The 22,547-nt window shown below is 31.2% G+C and overlaps 3 protein-coding genes across 3 annotated transcripts; 1 reads left to right on the forward strand and 2 right to left on the reverse strand.

Moving 5' to 3' along the window:
- The first annotated feature begins 1,148 nt into the window (after positions 1-1,148).
- On the forward strand, positions 1,149-6,080 carry LOC127259913 (uricase). The gene is made up of 8 exons (XM_051287529.1): positions 1,149-1,471; positions 2,141-2,233; positions 2,838-2,913; positions 3,091-3,200; positions 4,696-4,787; positions 4,956-5,129; positions 5,240-5,333; positions 5,864-6,080. The coding sequence occupies exons 1-8, from the start codon at positions 1,280-1,282 to the stop codon at positions 5,951-5,953; spliced, it is 921 nt and encodes a 306-aa protein (XP_051143486.1). The 5' UTR covers positions 1,149-1,279; the 3' UTR covers positions 5,954-6,080.
- A 1,421-nt stretch (positions 6,081-7,501) lies between these two features.
- LOC127260019 (uncharacterized) lies at positions 7,502-10,350 on the reverse strand. Its single transcript, XM_051287652.1, has 3 exons — positions 9,922-10,350; positions 9,371-9,532; positions 7,502-9,245 (listed from the first exon to the last, which is right to left on the reverse strand). The coding sequence occupies exons 1-3, from the start codon at positions 10,267-10,269 to the stop codon at positions 7,605-7,607; spliced, it is 2,151 nt and encodes a 716-aa protein (XP_051143609.1). The 5' UTR covers positions 10,270-10,350; the 3' UTR covers positions 7,502-7,604.
- A 4,805-nt stretch (positions 10,351-15,155) lies between these two features.
- On the reverse strand, positions 15,156-20,678 carry LOC127259251 (mitochondrial acidic protein mam33). The gene is made up of 3 exons (XM_051286446.1): positions 20,415-20,678; positions 19,270-19,598; positions 15,156-15,510 (listed from the first exon to the last, which is right to left on the reverse strand). The coding sequence occupies exons 1-3, from the start codon at positions 20,589-20,591 to the stop codon at positions 15,324-15,326; spliced, it is 693 nt and encodes a 230-aa protein (XP_051142403.1). The 5' UTR covers positions 20,592-20,678; the 3' UTR covers positions 15,156-15,323.
- Between the last annotated feature and the right edge of the window lie 1,869 nt (positions 20,679-22,547).

Genomic DNA, 22,547 nt, shown 5'->3' on the forward strand with positions numbered 1-22,547 from the left:
TAGTCGAGAATGTGTTTGGTTGAGGTCGATGACTTATATTTTGAAACATTGCGGGTTAATACCTGACGAAAAAATTTCTCCAACTACATTGCATGAAGATAATATAACTTGTATAGCCTAATTGAAAGAGAGTTACATTAAAGGAGATAGAACAAAATATATTTCACAAAAAAAAAAATTCACTCATAATTCTCAACAAAATAGTTGAATCAATGTGCAACAAATTCGATCAGATAATATTTTGACGGATATATTAACCTAGGCATTACCAATTGCAACATTTGAAAAATTGGTAAAAAAATTGAAATTGGTTAAGGATCTCAAATAATGCTCAGATTATGGTAACAAATTAATACTCCCTCTATCCCAACTAAATTGTCTCATTTAGCTTAGGCACGGATTTTAAGAATTGTATTAGTAAAAATAATAATGATTTAATAAAAATAATTATAGATTAGGATAGATGACTAAATAGTTTAATTAACATAAAAAAAATTATAAATTATGAATTTTAAAATATGATTAAAATGTATAATTATATTTTTTTAAAAAATGACAAATTAGGTAAAACGAATAGAAATAGAATAATAGAACAAATTAAGTGAGACGGAAGAGTTTAAAAATATTATACTTTTTTTTTTCACTATATATGTTTTTTCTTACAAAATTTTTTCCTTTCGTAAAATTTTAACCACATGCACATTCTTTATATAAAGCATAAAGGAGAAGGGCTATAGATATATTCAGCTTATACTCTCTCCGTCCGTCTCTAACGTCACATTTATGTTTTAGGTCATTGTACTTAATATTAAAAATATCTTTATATTTGTATAATTTTTTTTAGATATCCTTTTATTAGTATTATAAGATATATATTTACAATTTTTTTCTTAATTTATACTATATTTTATATTTTAATATAATAATTAATATTTAAATATTAATACTTAAAAAATAAATGGTACTCGTAGAGTCGAAGATAATATAATACGACATACAAACAATGCGAAGAGTACATAAGGTCGACAACTTATGAATACCTAATGTTCATTTATTACCTAATACCTTGAATTGAGCTAAGGCTATGTAATACTATTATTAATAAATAAATATACAACAATAAATACATTAATAAATAAAATTAGCTCTATATGGATTTTCTAAACCACGTAATCACCCATTTAATCACAGTCGCATTCCTTGTCACCGCGATTCTGAATCGGTGGTGATTCAGTCTAGATTAGAGCAGAGCTACTTGGAGAAGAAGAGCTGAGCAGCTATGGATGGGCTGAAGTTGGAGCAGAGGCACGGCAAGGGGAGGGTCAGGGTAGGGAGGGTGTGGAGGGAGCCCAGCGGACGGCATCATATCGTCGAGTGGAACGTCAGCATCAGCCTTCTCTCCGATTGTCTGACCGCTTACACACATGGAGATAATTCCGATATTGTTGCTACGGATACCATGAAAAATACGGTGAGCGGGATTATTAATGTTTGATGGCTTTTAATCGGTGTGTTAAGCTCTGATTCAAGGAGTTTTTGAGGTTTAAGGCGTGCGGATGGATCTGTTGATGTGTTTACTTGTGCTTCGATTATGCTGCTGCTGAAATGATTCTTCTTCTTCTTCTTCTTTTTGCCTAAAGTCATGGGGTATCTTATCTTGAAGAATTTCTGGTGCTGTAATTTCTTTGTCGAGACCCTTTTTTTATTTGTTGCTATTTAACATATTCATCGAAAGTTGGTTGGTTCGTTAGATAACTGCAGAAGATGACCTTTATTTTAATTTCCGGATCTGATGTGTTGCATTATTAGTTTTCCCCTGAAATTTCGTAGTACTTTTCTGTTTAGTCTCATGAAATACTTTCAACATACCGTGAGAAAATTCACAGTTTATGGGCTATTCATGAGTGTTCCAAAATAAGTATTTCTGAATGGTCGGATAGGTGAATTTGTAGCGTTACCAGTTCGTGTGTGTTTGGCATATTAAGTGTGCATTTAACTTGTAATCTTGGTTTAATGTAAACCCACAATCTTGTGATAGCTAATGGGTGGTGTAATTTCATGTTTCATAATGGCTGTCATGTCTTGTCTTGATTGGTGTCACCTGAATCCTGTTCATTGACATTGGTTGGGTTTGGTGCAGGTGTATGCTAAAGCTAAAGAATGTAAGGTTCCACTCTCAGTAGAGGATTTTGCCATCATTCTTGGCAGGCACTTCACATCATTTTATCCAAAGGTAATAGTTTAAGTATTGTGGGAATCATGCGGTTGGGTGTTTGAGGTTAAACATAGCATAGCTTAAATTGAAGTAACCTCACTAAAAATTTATAAGTATTTGGAAAACCTTATATTGCTTTCAATGGCTAAGGATTCAATCTACAGGGTAAAGAAAAATTGAACAAATTTGTTGCCTGTCACATTGAGGATACCAACTATCAATCTACAGGGGAAGAAAACTGCATCAAAGACTGTGGAACTGATATCTGAATTATCTCTTTAAGTTTCTCTCTATCTTCTTATTGATGTCGTTAATGTTAGTGTGATGAATGAGTTTGCTGGTTTTCTACCCTTTAACATATATTTAATGGAGGACAAGTTGACGTTTATAATTTAAGGTAGCTTATTTGATCTACCAACTTAGACCTATGGTGTAACTCTTACTTTTATTTAGTGAAAAAGTGGTTTACATGTTTCTAATTGATAACACACTAAGTTAGGTTCATTGGTACAAAGTGAGTTGAATAATAAACTGAATTTCTACTTGCTTGTCCCAAGGGATTCTACCTTGTTTTTATTAGCAACTATGGTAAGCGAACATTGATTTCATTATCCCTTCTTAGGTTACTGCTGCAATAATCAATATAGTTGAGAAACCATGGGAGCGTATTCACATGAATGATCGACCACATGACCATGGTAACTGCGTATCACCCTTTGTATTCTGAATTATTCTTGACTGATAACTTCTTGTTTTGAATGATGTTGTCACTTTGTTCTTCATCTTTCTGGGTTGTTTGAGCCAGGGGGATTGTTGTTGACAAGAGGTGAAGTAGATTGTGTGATTTCTTACAATGATTCTTATGTCCTCTAAAGGTTTCAAGCTTGGAACTGAGAAGCACACAACTGAAGTCACAGTGCAGAAATCTGGAGGTCTGAAGATTCTATCGGGTGTTGAAGGATTGGCAGTGCTGAAGACAACCCAAGTTAGTTGATGCTAAATTCTCTGATTCTTTTTTTGTTACTTGTAGATCATTCTGGCATCGTTTTGCTTGAGCTGGTCTTGTCAGTTTATGACTTTATCTACTTGAGTATTTTTCTATCTATAGGCATATCAATGCCCGCATTTCCATACACTCCAGAAGGCACCATTGAGACAGCTCAATGTCTTTCTCATCTCTTTTGTAATTCATTTGAGTTTCATATCAATTATGTTGGTGTTTGCAATTTGTGGGTTTTGAAGTTAAGTTGATTTTTTAGATTATTAAGGGTTTGTTTGTTTAGTGATTTGGTTTGAGGTATATATTTTTATGTGAGGTGTATGAAATTGTGTAAGTAATATAAAAAATAATATTTTAGATTGAGTGTTGATTTTTTGTGAGATGATAAATATAGTATGTTATATATATATTGAGAATCGTGTCGAGGAAGAAATGGTGGAAGAACAAAGCCCTAAGTTCTTCATGTCCTTTTCTTATCCCTATAGGGGACTGGTCTTGCAAATTGCTTCAGTTTGTCTGAAAGGCTGTTCTCAATTAATTAATTTTTTATCTTATATTTTGAAGAAAAAAATGATGACTTCTTAGGACCAAAATTTATATCAATGCAGTAATAATGTGTTCCTTTCAACACATATGCCAAGCGTCCTTCAAAGTAAGTATATTTCAGAGCTAGTGGCATTATTTTATTTATGTAAGGTATATAACTAGGCAGCATAAGAATGGTATTTAAATAGTTTAATGGAGCCCAACATAGTGCAAGAAGTACGCGGAGTGGCCTTAGTACATTTTATGATAGCATGTCACTTGTCTTCAATCTGGATTGCCTAAGGCATATGCTAGTGCCTTTTCCATTGGCACTGTGGCATGCCAGATTGAAGAACAAAGCTTTATGTTCCTTGCTTACAAGAAAAGGCAGCACTTTTTCTTGAAGGAGAGAGGCTTTTCTTTTTGTTCACGGTTGAGGAAACATAGAATTCTTCCAAGAAGGGCTTCCACTTCTACCACCTACTGTAAATGATTTTAGTATCTACTCCTTGGCTGTGGTCGTTGTTGGCAACTCACCATCTATTTATCCTTCTTCCTCTGGCAGAGTGGCAATGCTTTATAATTTTATAGGGTTATTTTTAATTATTTATTTTCTACAGGGTTATGTTTACACTACCTGTTATTATTTCATTGTTTGCTTTTTGAATTCAGCTGTATTATTTTCACCTTTTGTGTGTGCGTTTATATGATTTATGTTTCCACCTCCTATACCTTCGCGCCCAGATACTTTATGTGTCATAACATGAAAAGATATATTATGCCCAACTAAAATATTATATATGCCTCAATATCCAAGTTTATTTTTTGTTATATTATTATGCTTAATTTATCGTATATGTAACATGATATATCAAATATGTGCCCTACTTTGATCCACTTGCCAGTTACAACTTTGAAATATTAGTATAAACACTGGAGTATATACTGTTGGCAGTCTGGTTTTGAAGGATTCATCAGGGATAGGTATACAATGTTGCCTGAAACACGAGAGAGAATCCTGGCAACAGAGATCAGTGCATCGTGGAGGTAACTTTATTTATTTGTTGCATTTGTTTTCTTCTCTCTGCAGTAAAGATTGGGGAAAAATTGTTAGTATTCTTGATAAATGACGTCCTCATGTCAGATGATGAATTTGGTTTTGCACTGAAGCTGAAGATGGTTTCCTGTTTCACATAAGATTAAATTTTGATGTAGATACCCTTTTGAAAGTCTTGCAAGCCTTCCGGAAAAACAATTATATTTCATGGAGAAATATACTGATGTGAAGAAAACTTTAATCGATACTTTCTATGGCCCTACGAAAGGCGGAGTATACAGTCCATCTGTTCAAACTACACTCTATCTCATGGCACAGGCCGTACTTGCCAGGTACTTGTTTTTCTTAAACTCTAGACATGTATGTCTGCCAATGATATAACTCTTCCACATTTCAATGTGTTGTTTAGAGAGGTATCTTAATACTCTTCCACTTATTCCAGGGTTCCGGATGTGTCATCGGTTCGGTTGAAAATGCCTAATCTTCACTTTCTGCCGGTTAACTTGTCAAGCAAAGATAATCCAGCTATTGTTAAGGTACATTCTTGTAGTTCTTCTCCAACTACGTAGTTTAATTATAAGGTAAATTATATAACACTTACTTATATTTTTAGTAAAAATGCACAAGGTATTTTATTTATTGCGTAAAACTCTCTTGTGTTAATGTAAATTTTGCACAATACATCCTCATTGTCAAAAATAGATATTTGCTTCTAAATAAAGACCTAAATTATGCAATGTTTTATACAAATAAAAATACGCAAAATATTTTAAATAATTTTTTTGAATACAATAAATAATTAAATAAAACTTGTACAAAACTTGCATTTTGGGCCTTTATTTAACAAAGAGAGTATTTCGTGCAAACTTTACATTAACACAAGGGGTTTAACGCAGTAAATAAAACGCATGACGCTTTGTGTATTTTTACTAAAAACATAAGGGGTAGGGGTGTAATATAATTTACCCTTAATTATATATCTGCTGACATGGATGAGCATGAGCATTGTCTAAATTAGTGTTTTTGGTTGTATATGTATATAAATTTAACCGGATAACTCTTACAGTTTGAAGACGATGTGTATCTGCCGACAGACGAGCCACATGGAACTATAGAAGCAACTGTGAGCCGTGGGGGCTTACCGTCGAGGATGTGAAAGTTGTGAATAGAGAGAGAGGTATGTAAAATAAGCAGCCCCAACCCCTTTGTTATGGAGATAGTCTGTGTTTCGAGTGGGGGGACAATTGCTTGGCAATAAAAGATTTGGTAAATCCAGCAACTAACTAACTCCATATATATATATATATATATATCAAAATGGCAATCACAACTCGAAGTCCTCGAACACCATATCTGTTTATGTTGGAATACTCTTTCATCAAACAAGAATAAACTCGATCTTTTATTTTTTTAAAAAAATTAGAATGAACACTGGATAAACTTTGTGATTACTACTCACCCATCCTTTCTTATTTTCCTACTCCTAATTTTATATGTGTATGTGTGTGCATATATATAGGTGAATTCATCAGATAGTGAATGTTGTTATATTATATAAGAACCTCGGGCGAGGTTCGCGTATGGTTAGCTTCTTGTCATCCATCATCATAGGGTTGTTCATTGTCATCATCTTCGTCTTTCCAGTATAGTCATTGTTGCAGAGATTCCACCGGTAATACAATATGCTCGGATTGTTTACACTTGTTGAATTTTTATAGTATCCTCTCTTCCACACAGACGTCTGGAAGAATACCAACTTGTTTATTATTTTACATGATGTCCATCGCCAAACACGATTTATATTAATAAGAATGTGTTCAAATACTAAAAATAAAGCGAAAAACTAAAATATGCTAATTTAATTTCGGAATTAAAAAAAACATTCGAGGAAATAGAGATCTAAAACTTTTTGTGCAAATAGATCTACTAAAATTTATCCAAGAAAATTTAAACAATAAAAATTTGAACATCAATAGTTATTTATATCATATCATTATTCTAATTCAAATTTTTTACTATTGAAATCTCGATTCAAAATTCAATCTTCCAAACAAACAAGCCCTACGAAAAAAGAAAGAATACAGGTGTGTTTGATAAGAGGCTTTTATTTTATGCATTTGGCCATACTGTAAATACTCTCAAGGAACTTGTGTCCCAGGCTCTTGACAAAGTGGAGATCGGAGTAAATGTAATACTCACTTATGAGGTCTAGGTAGGTAGCTAGACCCTCATTTTACTAGAGAGTTGTTCAGGCCCATTCTCTCAAACAACACACTATATATTGGCTCTATCCGGCTTTAAGAATCTTATTTACCTTTTGCTTCATTATATTTAATATTACGAATATTTTTATACGCAAAAAGTAAATAGAAACTTGTATTATTGAACCCAACGCGAAACAAGCAACCAAAGCAAGCCCTTTTAAGGATGGATTCTGAGCTAGCTATAAATTTATCGGTCATGTCACACGATTTTATTATGATGAGTAAGAAAGATAATTCACCCCATACATCACCGGACTTATTTTTTTTTTTATAACATGAAAACCCACAGCCGCTACCCGAAAGTGCGCACTGGATAAACCCCCAGCCAAACTTAATACTTTGCAAACTAGACTCGATAGGCAAGTCACACTAAGCGAACCATATTTGACAGGTGATTTGAGGCGTCGAAAATTTGAACTCATAACAGGTCACAAGTCCAATAACAAAAGTGGTTATTGTTATTATATTATTGTTTGGTATATATGGTTAGTGGGGAGGGTTGGTTTTGTGTTTGGTTTGGTTATCATTATCAACCAGGTTAGGTTAAGGGATTGTGTTTGTTTGTGTGTAATGAAACTCTATCTGCAGGCGACGGTGATGCAGCTGGCTAAGAAGTAGAGGCATTTCCAATTCCATTTCCCTTTCCCTTTCCCTTTCCCTTTTCTTCTTGAGGATATCCTCCTGCACTTCCCTAATCGGAATTGCCGCCATAAACTTCTTCATGTACTCTCTGCACGTCTCTTTCCCCTTAACACTACTTGTCCTTCTTCTTGCTATTGGTATTACCCTTTTCTCGTCCTTGTCGTTTTCGATTTCGTTTTCCTCCATTGCTGGAGCTTCATCATCCTCTTCAATTGTAGTCGTCGTCATCATCGTCGTATCTTTATCGAACTTCAAGATGAAGGCTTGCCTCCCGCCCTCCTCAAGCCTCTCCCCCAACGTCTCGATTACGTAATACCTATCCCATTCCACCTTCACCACAAAAAAATGGTCGTTCCAGCTCACTATGTACACCAACGCCTCACTCCGCGCGCACATCTCCGACGCCCGCCCGCTGATCTCATCCCAAATGCCGTCGAACGTCATCGCACCTTCCAAGAAATCCAACCCGTCCGGCTCGAAGAACCCCACAAACGATTTCTCGGGGACTAGCGACACCGGCCGCACTCTAGCCTCCTCGAGGATCGTCTCGAGATCGAAATGCTTGTCCGGGAATTTTCCCGCGTAAACCTCGTCCTCGCAGAGATTCCTCCACTCCAGCGAACCGTCGCGTATAAGAGCGTCGAATTGGGACTTGACGGGCATCACGCCGGGGTTGGAGTGGAGCCAATGAGCAACAAGGGCCACGAGAGCCGTGCATGCGCCTTCGCCCGCGGCTCGTTCGCTCCTCTGGTCGATCGAAGCCAAGAAAACTTGCGTTTTTAATTTCGTTACTCCGTCGCGGCTCGTTATCTCCTTCTGCTCCCATTCACCCACCGTGAAACTATCCTCGTCAAATTCACCGACGTACGCTTCATCGTTTGCGTTCCGATCCGAGAAGCTCAGCTGCCTGCGGTCGTGATCAATGTCGTCTCCGCCTTCTTCCCCGTAATATTTCTTCAATAACGGCTCTCCTTTACGGGAACTGAAACCTAGTTTCCTTTTTCTCCATGGGAGAAGTCCGCGCTTCGGATTGGACGAAACGGGACAATCCAAAACCGAGATAGGGGAGGCATCCGATCGGCGGTGGCTGAAATAAACAAAATCATCGTCCTCGCTGCTACCGCTCGTGTTCGTGTAACCGGCTGCTCCTCCAACATGATTTGCATATGCCAAAGTCTCGTAACTTAATGATTTCCCGACAGAAGGGTTCTGCTCATTTGGTTCCTCCAAGACTGCTGCTTCGTATGAGCCATCCGACGAATCTGTGTCGAGTGTGGAATTGAAATCTGTGTCAGAGATGTTCCTTCCGTCACTGCCCTCGTCGTGGCTTGGCCGCTTAGCCCTCAGGGAATACAACCCCTTCAAGATGTTATTCACATTCACACCTCTCGGGCTTGTTTTGCGAGCCGGGATGTTTTCTGATTTCTCAGTAGAAAGAACTTCTCCGTAACAAGGAGACCGTGGGAACGATAGAACAGGTGGTTTTGGCGTTGTACCAGATGGCCCATCAGGATTTCTCCATTTTACAAGATCAATCGATAGCTGCATTCATAGGCAAAATAGTGTGTGATTAATGATACAGTTTTTTCTATATAGTTGAACTTTTAAGTAAAATAGCTGTTTTATAAAATAAGAACAAGATATGGTAAGAGCTAGGTACTGCATACATGGAGGATGGGAGTGCTGCTACCAATAGGAGGATCATCAAGTATAGACAATGGAATGTCGATTTCCTGGCTGTGTTTATCGGATTCGGATGCAAACTCTGCTAGATTCAAGGATGCAGTGCCGATCACCGGGACTATATCGGCAGCCCCTTGCTTTGAAGCCTGTCATTGCATAGTGAGTATACTTGAATTGAATGGCTAAGTGTAAAAAACAAAGGCAAAATAATCACACAACTCAACATCAACAATAGCCAGACTCAAATTGAATGAGACTTTCTCATGAGAGAGATCACAGAGATGCTATCATGTTCGACAATCAACGCAGTGAAGTATATACATAAATCTGTTAGGAAAAAGCTTGGTGTTCTCGAAGAATCCGAGACGTCATCGTAATCGACCAAAGTTTCGGAAAAAAAGGCAATAATCAACATCAAATTTTGCATACGAATAAACAACTAATACGCAGTTTTAGGTCAGACAATGGAAACAAATCGAAAGAATTGCAGGTTAAAATCAGAAGCTAAAAGAAGGTTGAAGAGAAAAAAACTCACAGCGAAAACCGTAAACGAAACCTCCCATGGATGAAAGGCGCCTTCCTTGTACGCGGAAAAGTTGCAGAGAGAGCAAAAATGTTCTTCCCAATCGACAATCCCGTCGTCGTTTAGAAGCTCTTCCTTGGTGAAATTCCTTCTCACTGTTCGCTGAAAAAGGAAACCGATTCGGATTCCCTTGGAACTGCCTTTCCACTTGATACCAACCGAATAAAAGGATTTCTGAGAATCCTCGTTTGGTTGGGGAAGGCCTCGGAGGTGATGGACGGTGATTTTGGTCTGGAATTTCTCGGAGCAGAGGGATGGCTGCTGCCATGGCGGCCTCCATTTGATCATCCTCACCACCATTGTTTGTGCTGTTGACTTTGGAACAATTAATTGAACGAAAAACACGTCTCCTTCTCGACTTATGACCCATTTATATACACCAGCCAAATTTGTTTCATTTCACCCTTTTGTTGTTTTGCTCGCCGGGTTTTGGCTTTGGCTTTTATTATTTTAACACTTTATTTTCAAAAATATTAAATTAGACATTAATTTCTTATTTATTACTCATACGGTTAAACATACATATTTTTATTTTAGAATTTCAAATTATAAAATAATCATTTTAATTAAATATTTTATTTTTTTTCTTTTCACATATACATTTACTTTACCTTTACTTTACTTTTATTTTACACCACATTATTATTTTTATAACGTAAAAATATTATTACACTTACTTTTAATTATCAATTATAATTAAAATATTACTCCCTCCGTCCCAAACAAAGTGGAAATATTTACTTTTACAAGGAGTTCTTAGGTGGGTAGTAGTAAGTAGGATAATTTAGAAATTAGGTGATGCGACAGAAAGAGAAATATATATTTTAATTTAGGTGATGTGATGGAAAGAGAAATATATATTTTATTTTTTTTATTTGGATGATACCAGGGGATAAAGTGTGGGGTAGAGATTAAGTATAATTAATTAATTATTTTCTATTTTAAAAATATTGTAGAGTATTTGAGACATACAAAAGAGAAATGTAACAGGGTGTTTGAGACGTAGATTTCTTGACCGTAAGGAAGAAGTATATTATACTTGGTTTAAAATGACCTTTTTTTTTTTACACTATAATTTAAATAATATAAATTAATTAAGATAATAAAAAATAATTATTTAATAACGGTATATAATAAAAATATATTATCCTATATAATTAAAAAAATTAAAATATACATTTAAATATTTTTAATATAATATTTCAATAAAATATATATAATATAAATATCATTATATAGAAAATAAAATTATATATAATACTATTATTACCATAAATTATATTTATAAAAAAATTAGAAGTTTTAAAGATATATAAAAATATTTGTTAATTGAATAAATAAATAAAATTAAAAGAATTTTGAGTTGATCATATATACAAAATATTAAATTTAATTTTATATTTAAAGTATTATATTACTAATATATTTATATCATATCAAACAATTTTATTATGTTAAACTCAAGGGTATTTGACAAATAGTTTTTTGAAGAGCTTTTAGCTTATTGAACAGCTTTTAGCTGTTTGACCAGTCAAAAAGTTAATTTAGGTGTTTGATAAATTAGTTTTTTGGAATAGCTTTTTGAACCCAAAAAGCTAACTTACCCAACGTTTTGAAATAGTTTTTTCTGTAAAATTTTTTTTTTATTCTTTATATGCCCTTAAAAATTTATTATATATTTTACACAAATAAATATATTTTGATTATTTATTAATTATATTAGAATATTTTATTATATTATAGTTTTACTTTTATAAATTTAAAATAATTAATTTTTATATAAAAATTATTTTAATTGTAAAATATATAAATTTATTAAATCAACATAAAATAAAAAATATAAATATTAATAATTTATTTTTTTATTAAAATTACATATATAAATTTTATACTAAAAATAAATTAAATAAATTAAATTTATTGAAAATTATAAATATAATGAACTAATCGATAACTAACATAATAAATATATACACAAAAAATTTATTATTTTATATTTTACATCATTTTCAATAAAAAAAAACTATTTATATATTTTAATAAAAATATAATATTTTTTAAATCTAACAGTAATAAAAATAAATACTTTTATAACACTTTTACAATTTTCAATAACTAATAATAAAAAATTTTAAACATTCTAAACTCATAAAAACATAATTGAATATATTAGAAACAAAAATAAAATAGAAATATCCTCAATTGTCATTTTATGTATAAACAGCTACTATCAAACAATTGTTTTACCAAACATTTTAATACAAACAGCTAATCGAATCAGCTAGTCAAACCAGCTAATTGAATCAGCTAACAACTAACAGCTATCGACTAATTGTCAAGCTCGCCCTCAATAAAAAAAAACTAAAACAACCCCAAACAAATACAAATATTTTTATTTATCTATGTTACTAGTGGCTCCATATTATTGTTAATAATAAAAATATTTATTTAGACGTAGATAATATAAAATTTTAAAAATTTTAAAAAAATTAAAAAAATAAAAATCATGATTTGATATTTTATAAAAAATATATATTTGATATAGTATTTTAAAATATTATCAAATAAATAATGTAAAATTTTCAAAAATATTTAGATATAAACAAAATTGTTTTTTTTTTTTTCTTTTTTGCGTGTGTCTAATAAAAACTTAGACAAATTGAAATAGCTGTTTGGGAGAGGGTTAAAATAGTAAAATCGCAATGGGATAGACTTTGGTCTTTGGGGCTACAAACTCAACGCAGAGTGGGCCGGCAATAAAGCAATGAATGAATAATTAATTAATTAAATAAATAATTAATTAATTAACTGTATCTTTCTGCAATGAAAGCAACACCCACTAACCTAACATCAGAACCAACGTTACTTTCATCATCGCCATTATCATTATTACTCAAATTATCATTTTTTATTACCGCCAAGCCCATTTCTTAATTGTATTTTTTAATAGGCTCTTTTTAGTACATACTCTTTCCGTTCGCTTCTAAAAGTATAATTTATCTTTTACATTATTATATTAATATTAAAAATATTTTATATTAATATTCCTTCTGTTTTATGTACGTAATTTTAGAAATATTAGTATTATATTGGGATATAGTAGGAATAAAGTAGTAATGACTAAAATACCTGTATGTGTGATATAATAGTAATGACATTTGTGTAATATATTGTAAATTATAAAGGTATTTGTAATGTTAGGTAGATAGTACAGTTACTTAATAAAAAAAATAAAATACTTTATTATGGGATGGATTAAAATAGAAAAAATAATACTTTGTTATGGGACGAATGAAGTATAATTATTTATTTATTTTTTTTATAAATATTATTATATTAGTATCATAAAACACGCAAGTATTTTTAAAATTATTTGCAAGAAACGGTATTAATTCAATTGAGAATCTTAAATTCATTCTTGCGTTTATATATGTAGTGCGAAAAAATAGAACTAATTATTTTGCTTTATTTTAAAAAATTCATTCTCGTGTTCTTTCATAGTAGCGTCTATGCTATCGCCCCTATATTAAGTGTTTGTCAAGACATAATATTACTTTCACTTAATGGTTATTAAGGAAATTATAAAATTAATTGTGCATATCATCAACCATAAAGGCGGATCCAGTATTAGGCAAAGTGGGTTAATTGATTCAGAAAAAAAAATTTAAAAATAATACTAATTATCACTAAATTACAAATATATTTTTAAATATTAATTTTATTTTTATTTTATAAATCAGTTTCAGTATTTGACAAGACTCACCGAAAGAAGTATTGATGTCTTGTTTATTTCTCTCAAATCGACTTTCCTCTTTTAATAAAAAGATATTGCAACTACGTGCATAATTATATTCTACAGAATTATCAGAAGCAAAATTAATGAATTTAGAATTATTATTAGATAATTTCATTATTGATATTTAATGTGATAAATTATTTTGGGATTTAAAGAATTTAAATGAACAATTTATGAAACTTGTTGAGAAAAAGAAAAATAGCAACTGCAAACGTAAAAAGATCATTTTCAACTATAAGTATCATCAAGAAAAAATTACGGAACAACATGGAAGAGTAACTATTAAATGATTGTTTCGTTACTTTTCAAGAAATAAACGTGTTTACGAAAGTTAGTATAAATATTATTGTTAGCCTATACCAAAATATAAGATATAACTATTTTCATGTATAAGTGATTATTAATTTCAAATTTCGTATTTTTCTAATATAAATTTTTGTTGATATATTTATTTATTTTAATTTTAATTTATCGACCACTGTCGAAAATTTGTACCCTCTATCCGAACTGAACTGATGAACATGTAGAGAAATTTAACTAATTGCTGCTGTAAATTTTAACGTCGTAAAGGTGTGTTGTTTGGAAGATTCTCTCCAAATTTTACTATTCATCAAAAAAATTTCTCCCAAAAATATTGAATAAAAAACACCTATTTTTCAATTTTTTATATTAGTCTACCTCCGTTCCGCTCCAAAGAATTTCGTATTGATATTTAAATATTAATTATTATATCAAAGCTAAATACAAATTATAAAAATTGCAAAAATACTTTCATTGGTGTTTTATAATATTAATAGAATGACATTTGTAAAAAAAATTATACAAATATAAAAATATTTTTAATATTAAGTAAAAAGCGCAAAAAGTAAATATAACCCTTAGACGCGGACGGAGGGAGTATTAAAAATCAATTTTATATTTCAAACATCGTATCAACACCTATTTATATTAGGTTGTACAACTATTTAAATTTAAAATTTTTTCCGTTCAAATCCCAACTCAAAATCCAAACCCGCAAACAAACATACCTAAAAGATTAGATTATTACAATGGTATGATTCTACGCCCAGCCCACAATATAAGACCTAATCTCACGCACAAAGATTTGACCTAATCTTAAAAATAACGAATGAATAGAAGAGCATAAATATGAATGACTTCCATCACCTAAAACAAATTGAACCAATTCTAATTTATTTTATTTTTTTTTTCAAGAATGATCATGTCATCGTACGGCGGTTCAATTCAATTACACAAACTTTACCATATGGTAAGAACTTTATCTTCTGAATTTCCAAGTATTAAATTTAGTAATTCAATAAGCATGCAATTGAAATTTAAATAGGCTAGCATAAAATTAAATTCCCCCAAACTCCATAGCATTCATGCCTGAATGGAAAGTGCAAACTATATATATGCCACAATTTTTATGTTAACCATAAATTTTATGATGTATTAGTGTAGAGAACAGCTAAATTTTGATTAAAATTGTAGTCTCAAAACTCATGCGTACCTAGAAACATAACCAAGCTCCGCCGGCAAGATAGTTCATTCGATTTTAAGCCTGCACGGTTCCTCTGTCACTACTCTGGCTAACAAAAGTGCCGACAGTTTTGAACCAGCGCATGAGATCCCTGTGATCTTTCACATACAACCAAGCCTGTAAAAACGGGAAGAGGCTCTCGTTTATCCCGCGCTCGTCTATATAACCATGGAGGGTATCTCGAAGCTTCTCATCCACCTCCCTGCAAATTGTACAACAAAATTGTTAGGTTGTGTTTTTTTGTGAATTTTACCACAGACCTTTTATTATTCAGATTTTTTTCTTCCTAAAAAAATATCACATCAAACAATTATTTTTCTTTTTTTTATATTATACTATAAATTTATTTTACATTCAAAACATCACATCAGCCTCTATTTATATCACATCAAACCACTATTTAAATTCAACTTTTTACTATTCAAAAATCCAAACCCCAAAACTAAAATCCACAAACAAAATTAGATACTACTAGAAAGAAAGCCAGTATTGGAAATATCACCATGGAAAACAAGAGTTAAAAGTGTGCAAAGATGAAAGTAACACCAGAAACACCAATCTTGCATTGAGGTTACAACAAACCCATTACTGGAAATTTCACCATGTAAAACAAGAGCATAGAGTTGTGCAAAGATGAAGTAACATCAGAATCACCGATCTTGCATTGTTATTACAACAAACATACTGCTGAAAATTAGCGTAAGTGTTCAAATAAGACTTGTGGTGCAAAAACTTCAACAAGAACACTGACAAAATCCCAGGTCTACAAGAAGGAAGTCATGGGCTCTACATCTTTCTCCATCCTTGAGTTGGTCTGAGCAGACAGTAACCGGACCAAATTCAATTATCCAGACCCGAACGGGATTAGAATTGAGGGTGTGTTCACTTGTTTTTTTTTTTTTTTCGTCCAATTTTTTACTATTCAATCTATCATTTCCCTGAAAAACTAAATCACATCTAATACTAATTTTCATTCAGAACATCACACATCCAATTGCTGTTTCACCTCAAAAACATAAGAAATAAAACATACAAAACAAAAGGAAAAACACAAATGAATACACTGGATGTAGACATGCAAACTGGAATAGTTTGTTAAAAACAAAAGTGAGAAAACCAGTGTGAGCATTATGGAAAATGCAGCAAAATCAGTACAAGAATACCAATAAAAAAATATGTAACATGCAATAAAAACCTTTAAAAAATATGTGACATGCAAATATAATTGTTTACAAGGTGAAAATGATTGTTGGATGTGGTATTTTATATGGAAAATAAGTGTTGGTTGTGATGGTTTTGAAAGGTTAATAAAAAGATTGAATAGTAAAAAAATAGAGGGAAAAACATGAAAGAACAAAGCCTGGATTTTAAAGTCTCTAAGCTAATTACTAATTCTGCAGTTGTAAATAGCACATACAGCAAAGCACCAGCCATAAGAATTAATATATATAAAACTATATTTAAGATACAGGCACACACATATATGCAATGAATATAACAAAGTTTCAACAAGCAAAATTAATCATTCAAACACCTCAATTTCAAAAATAAATTAAAAGGCACAATAGTCTTAAACTAAGACAACTATGCATATTTCAAAACAAAAAGTTGTGCTCCGATTAAATAAAAAACAAAAAACAAAAAACAAAACAAAGAAAAAGAAAAGAAAAAACATAAGGGTGTGTTAGTTTGTGGGGTTGGGTTTTAAATAGTAAAATTTGAAATTGAAACAATTTCTTTGTTGTATAAATAGATATTGATGTGATAATTTAAATATAAAATTATTTTATAGTGTAGTATAGAGAAAAAAAAAAAAATAGGTATTTCATTTGATATTTTTTAAGAGAAAAAAAAATAAAAAATAAAAATCTATGCATAGCAAAGACCTTATAAATCCTACAACCAAGCAATAAGTCTTGATCATCAAATTTTATATTATCTCATTCTCACCATCAAGTTTATAGTTGTCATTGTTATCTTCACCAAACACTTCAATCTTGGAGTGTGTTCCCTTGTGTTTCCATTTCCGACTTTTTACTTTTCAAACTACCATTTTTCCTTCTAAAAATATAACATCCAGCACCCATTTTCCGTACAAAAATTTTCATCCAACAACAATTTTGACTTCAAAAACATTAAAATTAAAAACAAAACCAAAACAAGTGAACACACCCTTATTATTATTTTCAACAATAATAATAATGATAATAATGTGTATACCAAAGTTCAATCTTAAGCAATTCAATGTTATACTTAATATTTTTTTACTTGCCAAAAAGATTCTAGCATGGATATTCATCCGGAGCAGGAGAAATGAGCAGCTAAGAAAAAGAGGATGTCACCTACTGCTATGAATTTCATTATGGACACAAATGTTTCAAAACATAAAAAATGAAGACAACTACTTAAGTATGATTGAACACTTAAAAATAAAGCAGAAAATGGTTGTTCAGCTTTCTGCATTGTGGATGCACAGTGCAGGGTTGTCATTCAATTGTGTTGCAATGAGAATATCGCTCCCATGATCGAAGTTTTCAAGGTATGTAAGCATGGAACAAAGCCACTTACATTTCACAAAGTGAGGGTGAACTATTTGAAAAAGGAGTTAGATCACATCACACAACTCAACTCAACTGCTAAAGAGCAAGATTTACATGGATGTTCTGTGAAGGCAGATGGCTGGACAAACAGAAAAAACAGAACAATGATTAATGATTTAGTGAACTGTTCAAGAAGCTCAAGATTTGCTGAGTTGATTGATGCTTTATATTATACACATACTGAGGAGAAAATATTTGAACTTTAGAAAACTTCTGTCGAATTTGTTCATCAAAGGCAGGTTTCAAGTAATTACTAATTAGTTGTGGTGCCAATCCTATGAGTAAAAATGTTTAAATGAAGTATTAATTAAATTTGTAATTTTTAGAAATATACATGTATTACTGATTTTGTTAACATAGATATATATTTTCAATATATGGGGACAAAATCTTTAGGAGGAATTCCAACATTTGCATTGGACTCCTTACACAACACATAGCATTCATTTGACTTCTGAAGCTATATTAATGTCCCTTCTCTTTAGAGAACAGATGATAGGCCTCAAATCTTGCAAAAGATAGTTTGAGTTGCTAAATCTTGATTCATTACAGCATTTTTCACTCTAAAATGCTATCTTGAGAAAGCAGATTCGAGAAAGATATTCACCTCTGAAGCATAGGCCAAAGAAAAATTTTTGATGTGGGTGTCATTCTTTTGAAGAGCTCTTTTTGGAATCATGTATAGCTTATACCTTGAAAATTGGTGAACTTTTGTTAGGAGTTCTTCACTTGGTGAAAGGTTATATAATTAGAACCTGATTCTCAATGAGGTACCCGATAGTTAATTTAATTTCAAAGTTCAATAAAATATATCATAATATTAATATAAATTGTATAATGTGATTTTAACATATACTATTGATATATAAACATGAATTCTATAATATACGTATATGTTTCTAGGCTCTATAGTTTTGCTGCTATTAGTATTAATATTTTTTGTTGGATATTCCATCATGCATGCAACATGTTTTCTTAAATTCAATAATATTTTTAGCTAGTGAATTATTCATGAAAAAAAGTCAAGAGGAGTATATGTTTGTTGTTAGAATTTAGAAAGAACAGATTATGTTGATGTTATATTATATTAAATGTTTTGCTTTTATGTATTACATTGAAGCGAAAAAATCTAGCCATGTAAAGAAATAAAGTTCCAGATAAACACACCCGTGCTATCATTTCCCAACAAAAATGTCATAGAAATAACAATTAGAAAAGAAAGTCAGCAGCTATCAATAAAATAAAGTTGCATTTAAAAGCATGTTAAAGGAAATAAATCAACTACGACAGCTTCCTTATGCATCTCCACATAATCATCACAAATAACTTTAGGTGACTCATAAGAAGACAAGTATACTTACTCAAAAACTGGACCAGTGTACTTCTTTGGAACCTCAAGAAACCCTGATGACTCTGACTTTTGCCTTAGTGAAACTGAATGAATGCCTAAAGCATCTGGATACAGTCCACACAGGAAATGGAGTGAATCTTTCAAGCCTGGCTTTGAAATATCGACATGAACAAATAACTGATTAATGCTTTCATTGATATTGTCATCTGAAGGTACAAGATCAACCAATCTCATTACTGATATGTTGATCTCCTCATCCTTGAAGTGGCGGTTCAGAACAGGACCCCCACTATCGAGTGCTCCCTTTACAACTGTGTATGGAGAAGGAGGGCTGATTTTCTGCAAAATGTTAAATAGCATTAACTACAAGTAAGCAATAAAACAGGACTCATTCAACCCTCCATCATAAGCATCTCAAAAACCACTGGTTTTAATTAGTGTTCCAATAAGAAAATTTAGCAAGAGATGGTACAAGTAAATTAATATCTCCACCAAATTTTGAAGAAAAAAAAGCCAACATAGTTGAAGTTACTAGAACACAGGGTATTAAAATGTCCTTTACTGATTGATATCTATCAGCAACAGAAGCAGGGCAGGCATGATCAGCCAAGCTGGAGCAACCACCAGTTGGACCTGCGACAAGCCCGAGACCACCAGTAGTCTACACGCAGCGAGACAACAGGACAGGCCCAGTTTCGATTTCTTGTGCAACCCACCGCAAGAACAAAGTTCTTAATGCATAAGCCCCTAACAGTACATATGCGTTTGATGGAGGAACAAAGAAACAGCATCTACACACACAAATAATTATTCATTGAAAAAAATCCCTTATTTGACAAACTGTTTCATCTATTATATTGTAATATTAACTAATTAGATCCGAAGGACATTAAAATACGCATACATTCACATACTGAAAATGAAAATACACAAGAACAAAAACAATCTACAGAAAAATCACAGTAAATACCCAACATATATCACAAAGCTTATAAGAATTAAGCTCTTGTACACCAAAACATTATTCGCAACACAAAGCGCACTGGACACTTCCACGCAAACGGCATCTCACACGCGATGATACACGCTGCTCATTATCGACGGTTAAATCACGAGACAAAAAATAAAAATACACAAATACGTGAAGTAACTCACAGGAGGAGGGGTCATTTTGGAAATTTCTTGGTAATGGTCTTTAAGGGAGCGGAGGATGATATTGTTCACCGCGTACGAGGCTGTGGACGAAGATGGTAGGGATGCCATCGCGCGCCGGACCTGCAACGTCTGCCTAGCAATTGCGCCACCGGCGCAAACGAGAGTCTTCCGCCACATGGTGTAGGGCACCGCCGCTTTGCATCCCCACGCCGGGTTTTATCTGAGGTTTTACCTTCAGGCTTGTTCGAGATGGTGGGAGTAACTGAATTCCAACCCGACCCGAAACTATTATATTCAAGTTTAATTTCATTAAATAATTAATATAATTAAAATTAAAAAATATAAATTAATTTTTTTTTAAATAAAATTAAAGTGTATAATATTTTTTTAAAAAAATAAAAGTAATATAATAAGTTGGACAGACGGAAATGGAAAAGTGGACACGACAAGTGAAACGGAGGGAGTATAATTTTTTCAAAAAGTATCTGGTGTATTTACTTGTGCGATTTTAGTTTTATTATTCTAATTTTTTTTCATAAAAATATTTAATCAAACACTTATTTTTTATTTATTATATACATTAAAATTTAATTTTACAGTCAATACATATTAATATCACATCAAGCTATTATTTCAATTTAAAATTTTATTATTCAAAACCAAAACTTAAAACCAAAATTCCACAAATAAAATACTCTCTCATTCACACCGAAATACTCGTATCCGTCCTTTAAAACAAAGTATTTATTTCTATTTTTAGAGGGTGTTTGACTTAACTGTTTGGTAAATTAGCTTTAATCTATAAAAAATTAACTAGCATTTTGAAATAATTTTTTCAGTTTAAATTTTTTTATTTTTTATTTGCCCTTAAAAATTAAGCATGCATTTTACACAAATAAATATATTTTGATTATTTATTAATTATATTAAAATATTTTATTATATTATACTTTTACTTTTATAAATTTAAAATAATTAATTTTTATATATAAATTATTTTAATTATAAAATATATAAATTTATTAAAATCAATACAAAATAAAAAATATAAATATTAATAATTTATTTTTATATTAAAATTACATTATATAAACTTTATACAAAAAATAAATTAAATTTATTGAAAATTATAAATATAATGAACTAATCAATAATTAACATAATAAATATATACACGAAAAAATTATTATTTTATATTTTACATCATTTTTAATTAAAAAAAAATATTTATATTTTTCAATAAAAAAATATTATTTTTTAAATCTAACTATAATAAAAACAAATACTAGTAATTTTATAACACTTTTACAATTATCAATAACTAATAACAAAAAATTTCAAACATTCTAAACTTAAAAGAACACAATTGAATATATTATAAAAAAAAATAAAATAAAAATGTCCTCAATTGTCATTTTACGTATAAACAGCTAATATCAAACAATTATTTTACCATACATTTTAATATAAACAGCTAATCGAATCAGCTAGTCAAAACAGCTAATTCAATAAGCTAACAACTATCAAGTAATTGAATAAGCTAACGGCTAACAACTATCAGTTAATTGTCAAACGCACTCTTAGTAATTGTACTATCTACCTAATATTACAAATACTCTTTCAATTTACAATATATTACACAAATATCATTACTTTTATATCATACAATATTAATAAGAAGGTTAGTTTAATCTTTTACATTTATTTCTACTACATTCCAATATAATACTAATATGGATAAATTATATTACACTCATTTGTATTTTAGTAAAAATGTACAAAACACCATATGTTCTATTTATTGCGTGAAATCCCATTGTGTTAATGTAAAATTTGCACGAAACACATTCCTTGTTCAAAACTGATATTTGGTTTTAAATGAACAGATACATTACGGAAGTTTTATACAAATAAAAAATATAAAAAAATCTTAAATAATTTTTCTAATAAAATAAATAAATAATCAATCATTTATTTTTATAATTTTTGTAAAAATTAGATAACTATTTATCTGAAAAAATTACATAATAAATGATTAATCAATTATTTATTTGCAAATTATGATTCCGGTTGATAACCAACGACACCTTTCCGGCAGATCTATGAAGATCTCTCTATATGCCTCTCAATCGC

The sequence above is a fragment of the Andrographis paniculata genome, unplaced genomic scaffold (assembly GCF_009805555.1).
Source record: "Andrographis paniculata isolate CXL003 unplaced genomic scaffold, ASM980555v1 Contig60END, whole genome shotgun sequence".
In the NCBI taxonomy this organism is placed as follows: domain Eukaryota; kingdom Viridiplantae; phylum Streptophyta; class Magnoliopsida; order Lamiales; family Acanthaceae; genus Andrographis; species Andrographis paniculata.

Coding starts and splice junctions, on each gene's coding strand:
- LOC127259913 (XM_051287529.1), top strand. CDS start 1,280: ATGGATGGGCTGAAGTTGGAGCAGAGGCACGGCAAGGGGAGGGTCAGG. Junction 1,472..2,140: donor CGGATACCATGAAAAATACG/GTGAGCGGGATT, acceptor GGTTTGGTGCAG/GTGTATGCTAAAGCTAAAGA. Junction 2,234..2,837: donor TCACATCATTTTATCCAAAG/GTAATAGTTTAA, acceptor ATCCCTTCTTAG/GTTACTGCTGCAATAATCAA.
- LOC127260019 (XM_051287652.1), bottom strand. CDS start 10,269: ATGGTGGTGAGGATGATCAAATGGAGGCCGCCATGGCAGCAGCCATCC. Junction 9,533..9,921: donor TTTCGTTTACGGTTTTCGCT/GTGAGTTTTTTT, acceptor ATGCAATGACAG/GCTTCAAAGCAAGGGGCTGC. Junction 9,246..9,370: donor GCAGCACTCCCATCCTCCAT/GTATGCAGTACC, acceptor CTATGAATGCAG/CTATCGATTGATCTTGTAAA.
- LOC127259251 (XM_051286446.1), bottom strand. CDS start 20,591: ATGTGGCGGAAGACTCTCGTTTGCGCCGGTGGCGCAATTGCTAGGCAG. Junction 19,599..20,414: donor CCAAAATGACCCCTCCTCCT/GTGAGTTACTTC, acceptor AACATTTTGCAG/AAAATCAGCCCTCCTTCTCC. Junction 15,511..19,269: donor TACACTGGTCCAGTTTTTGA/GTAAGTATACTT, acceptor TACAATTTGCAG/GGAGGTGGATGAGAAGCTTC.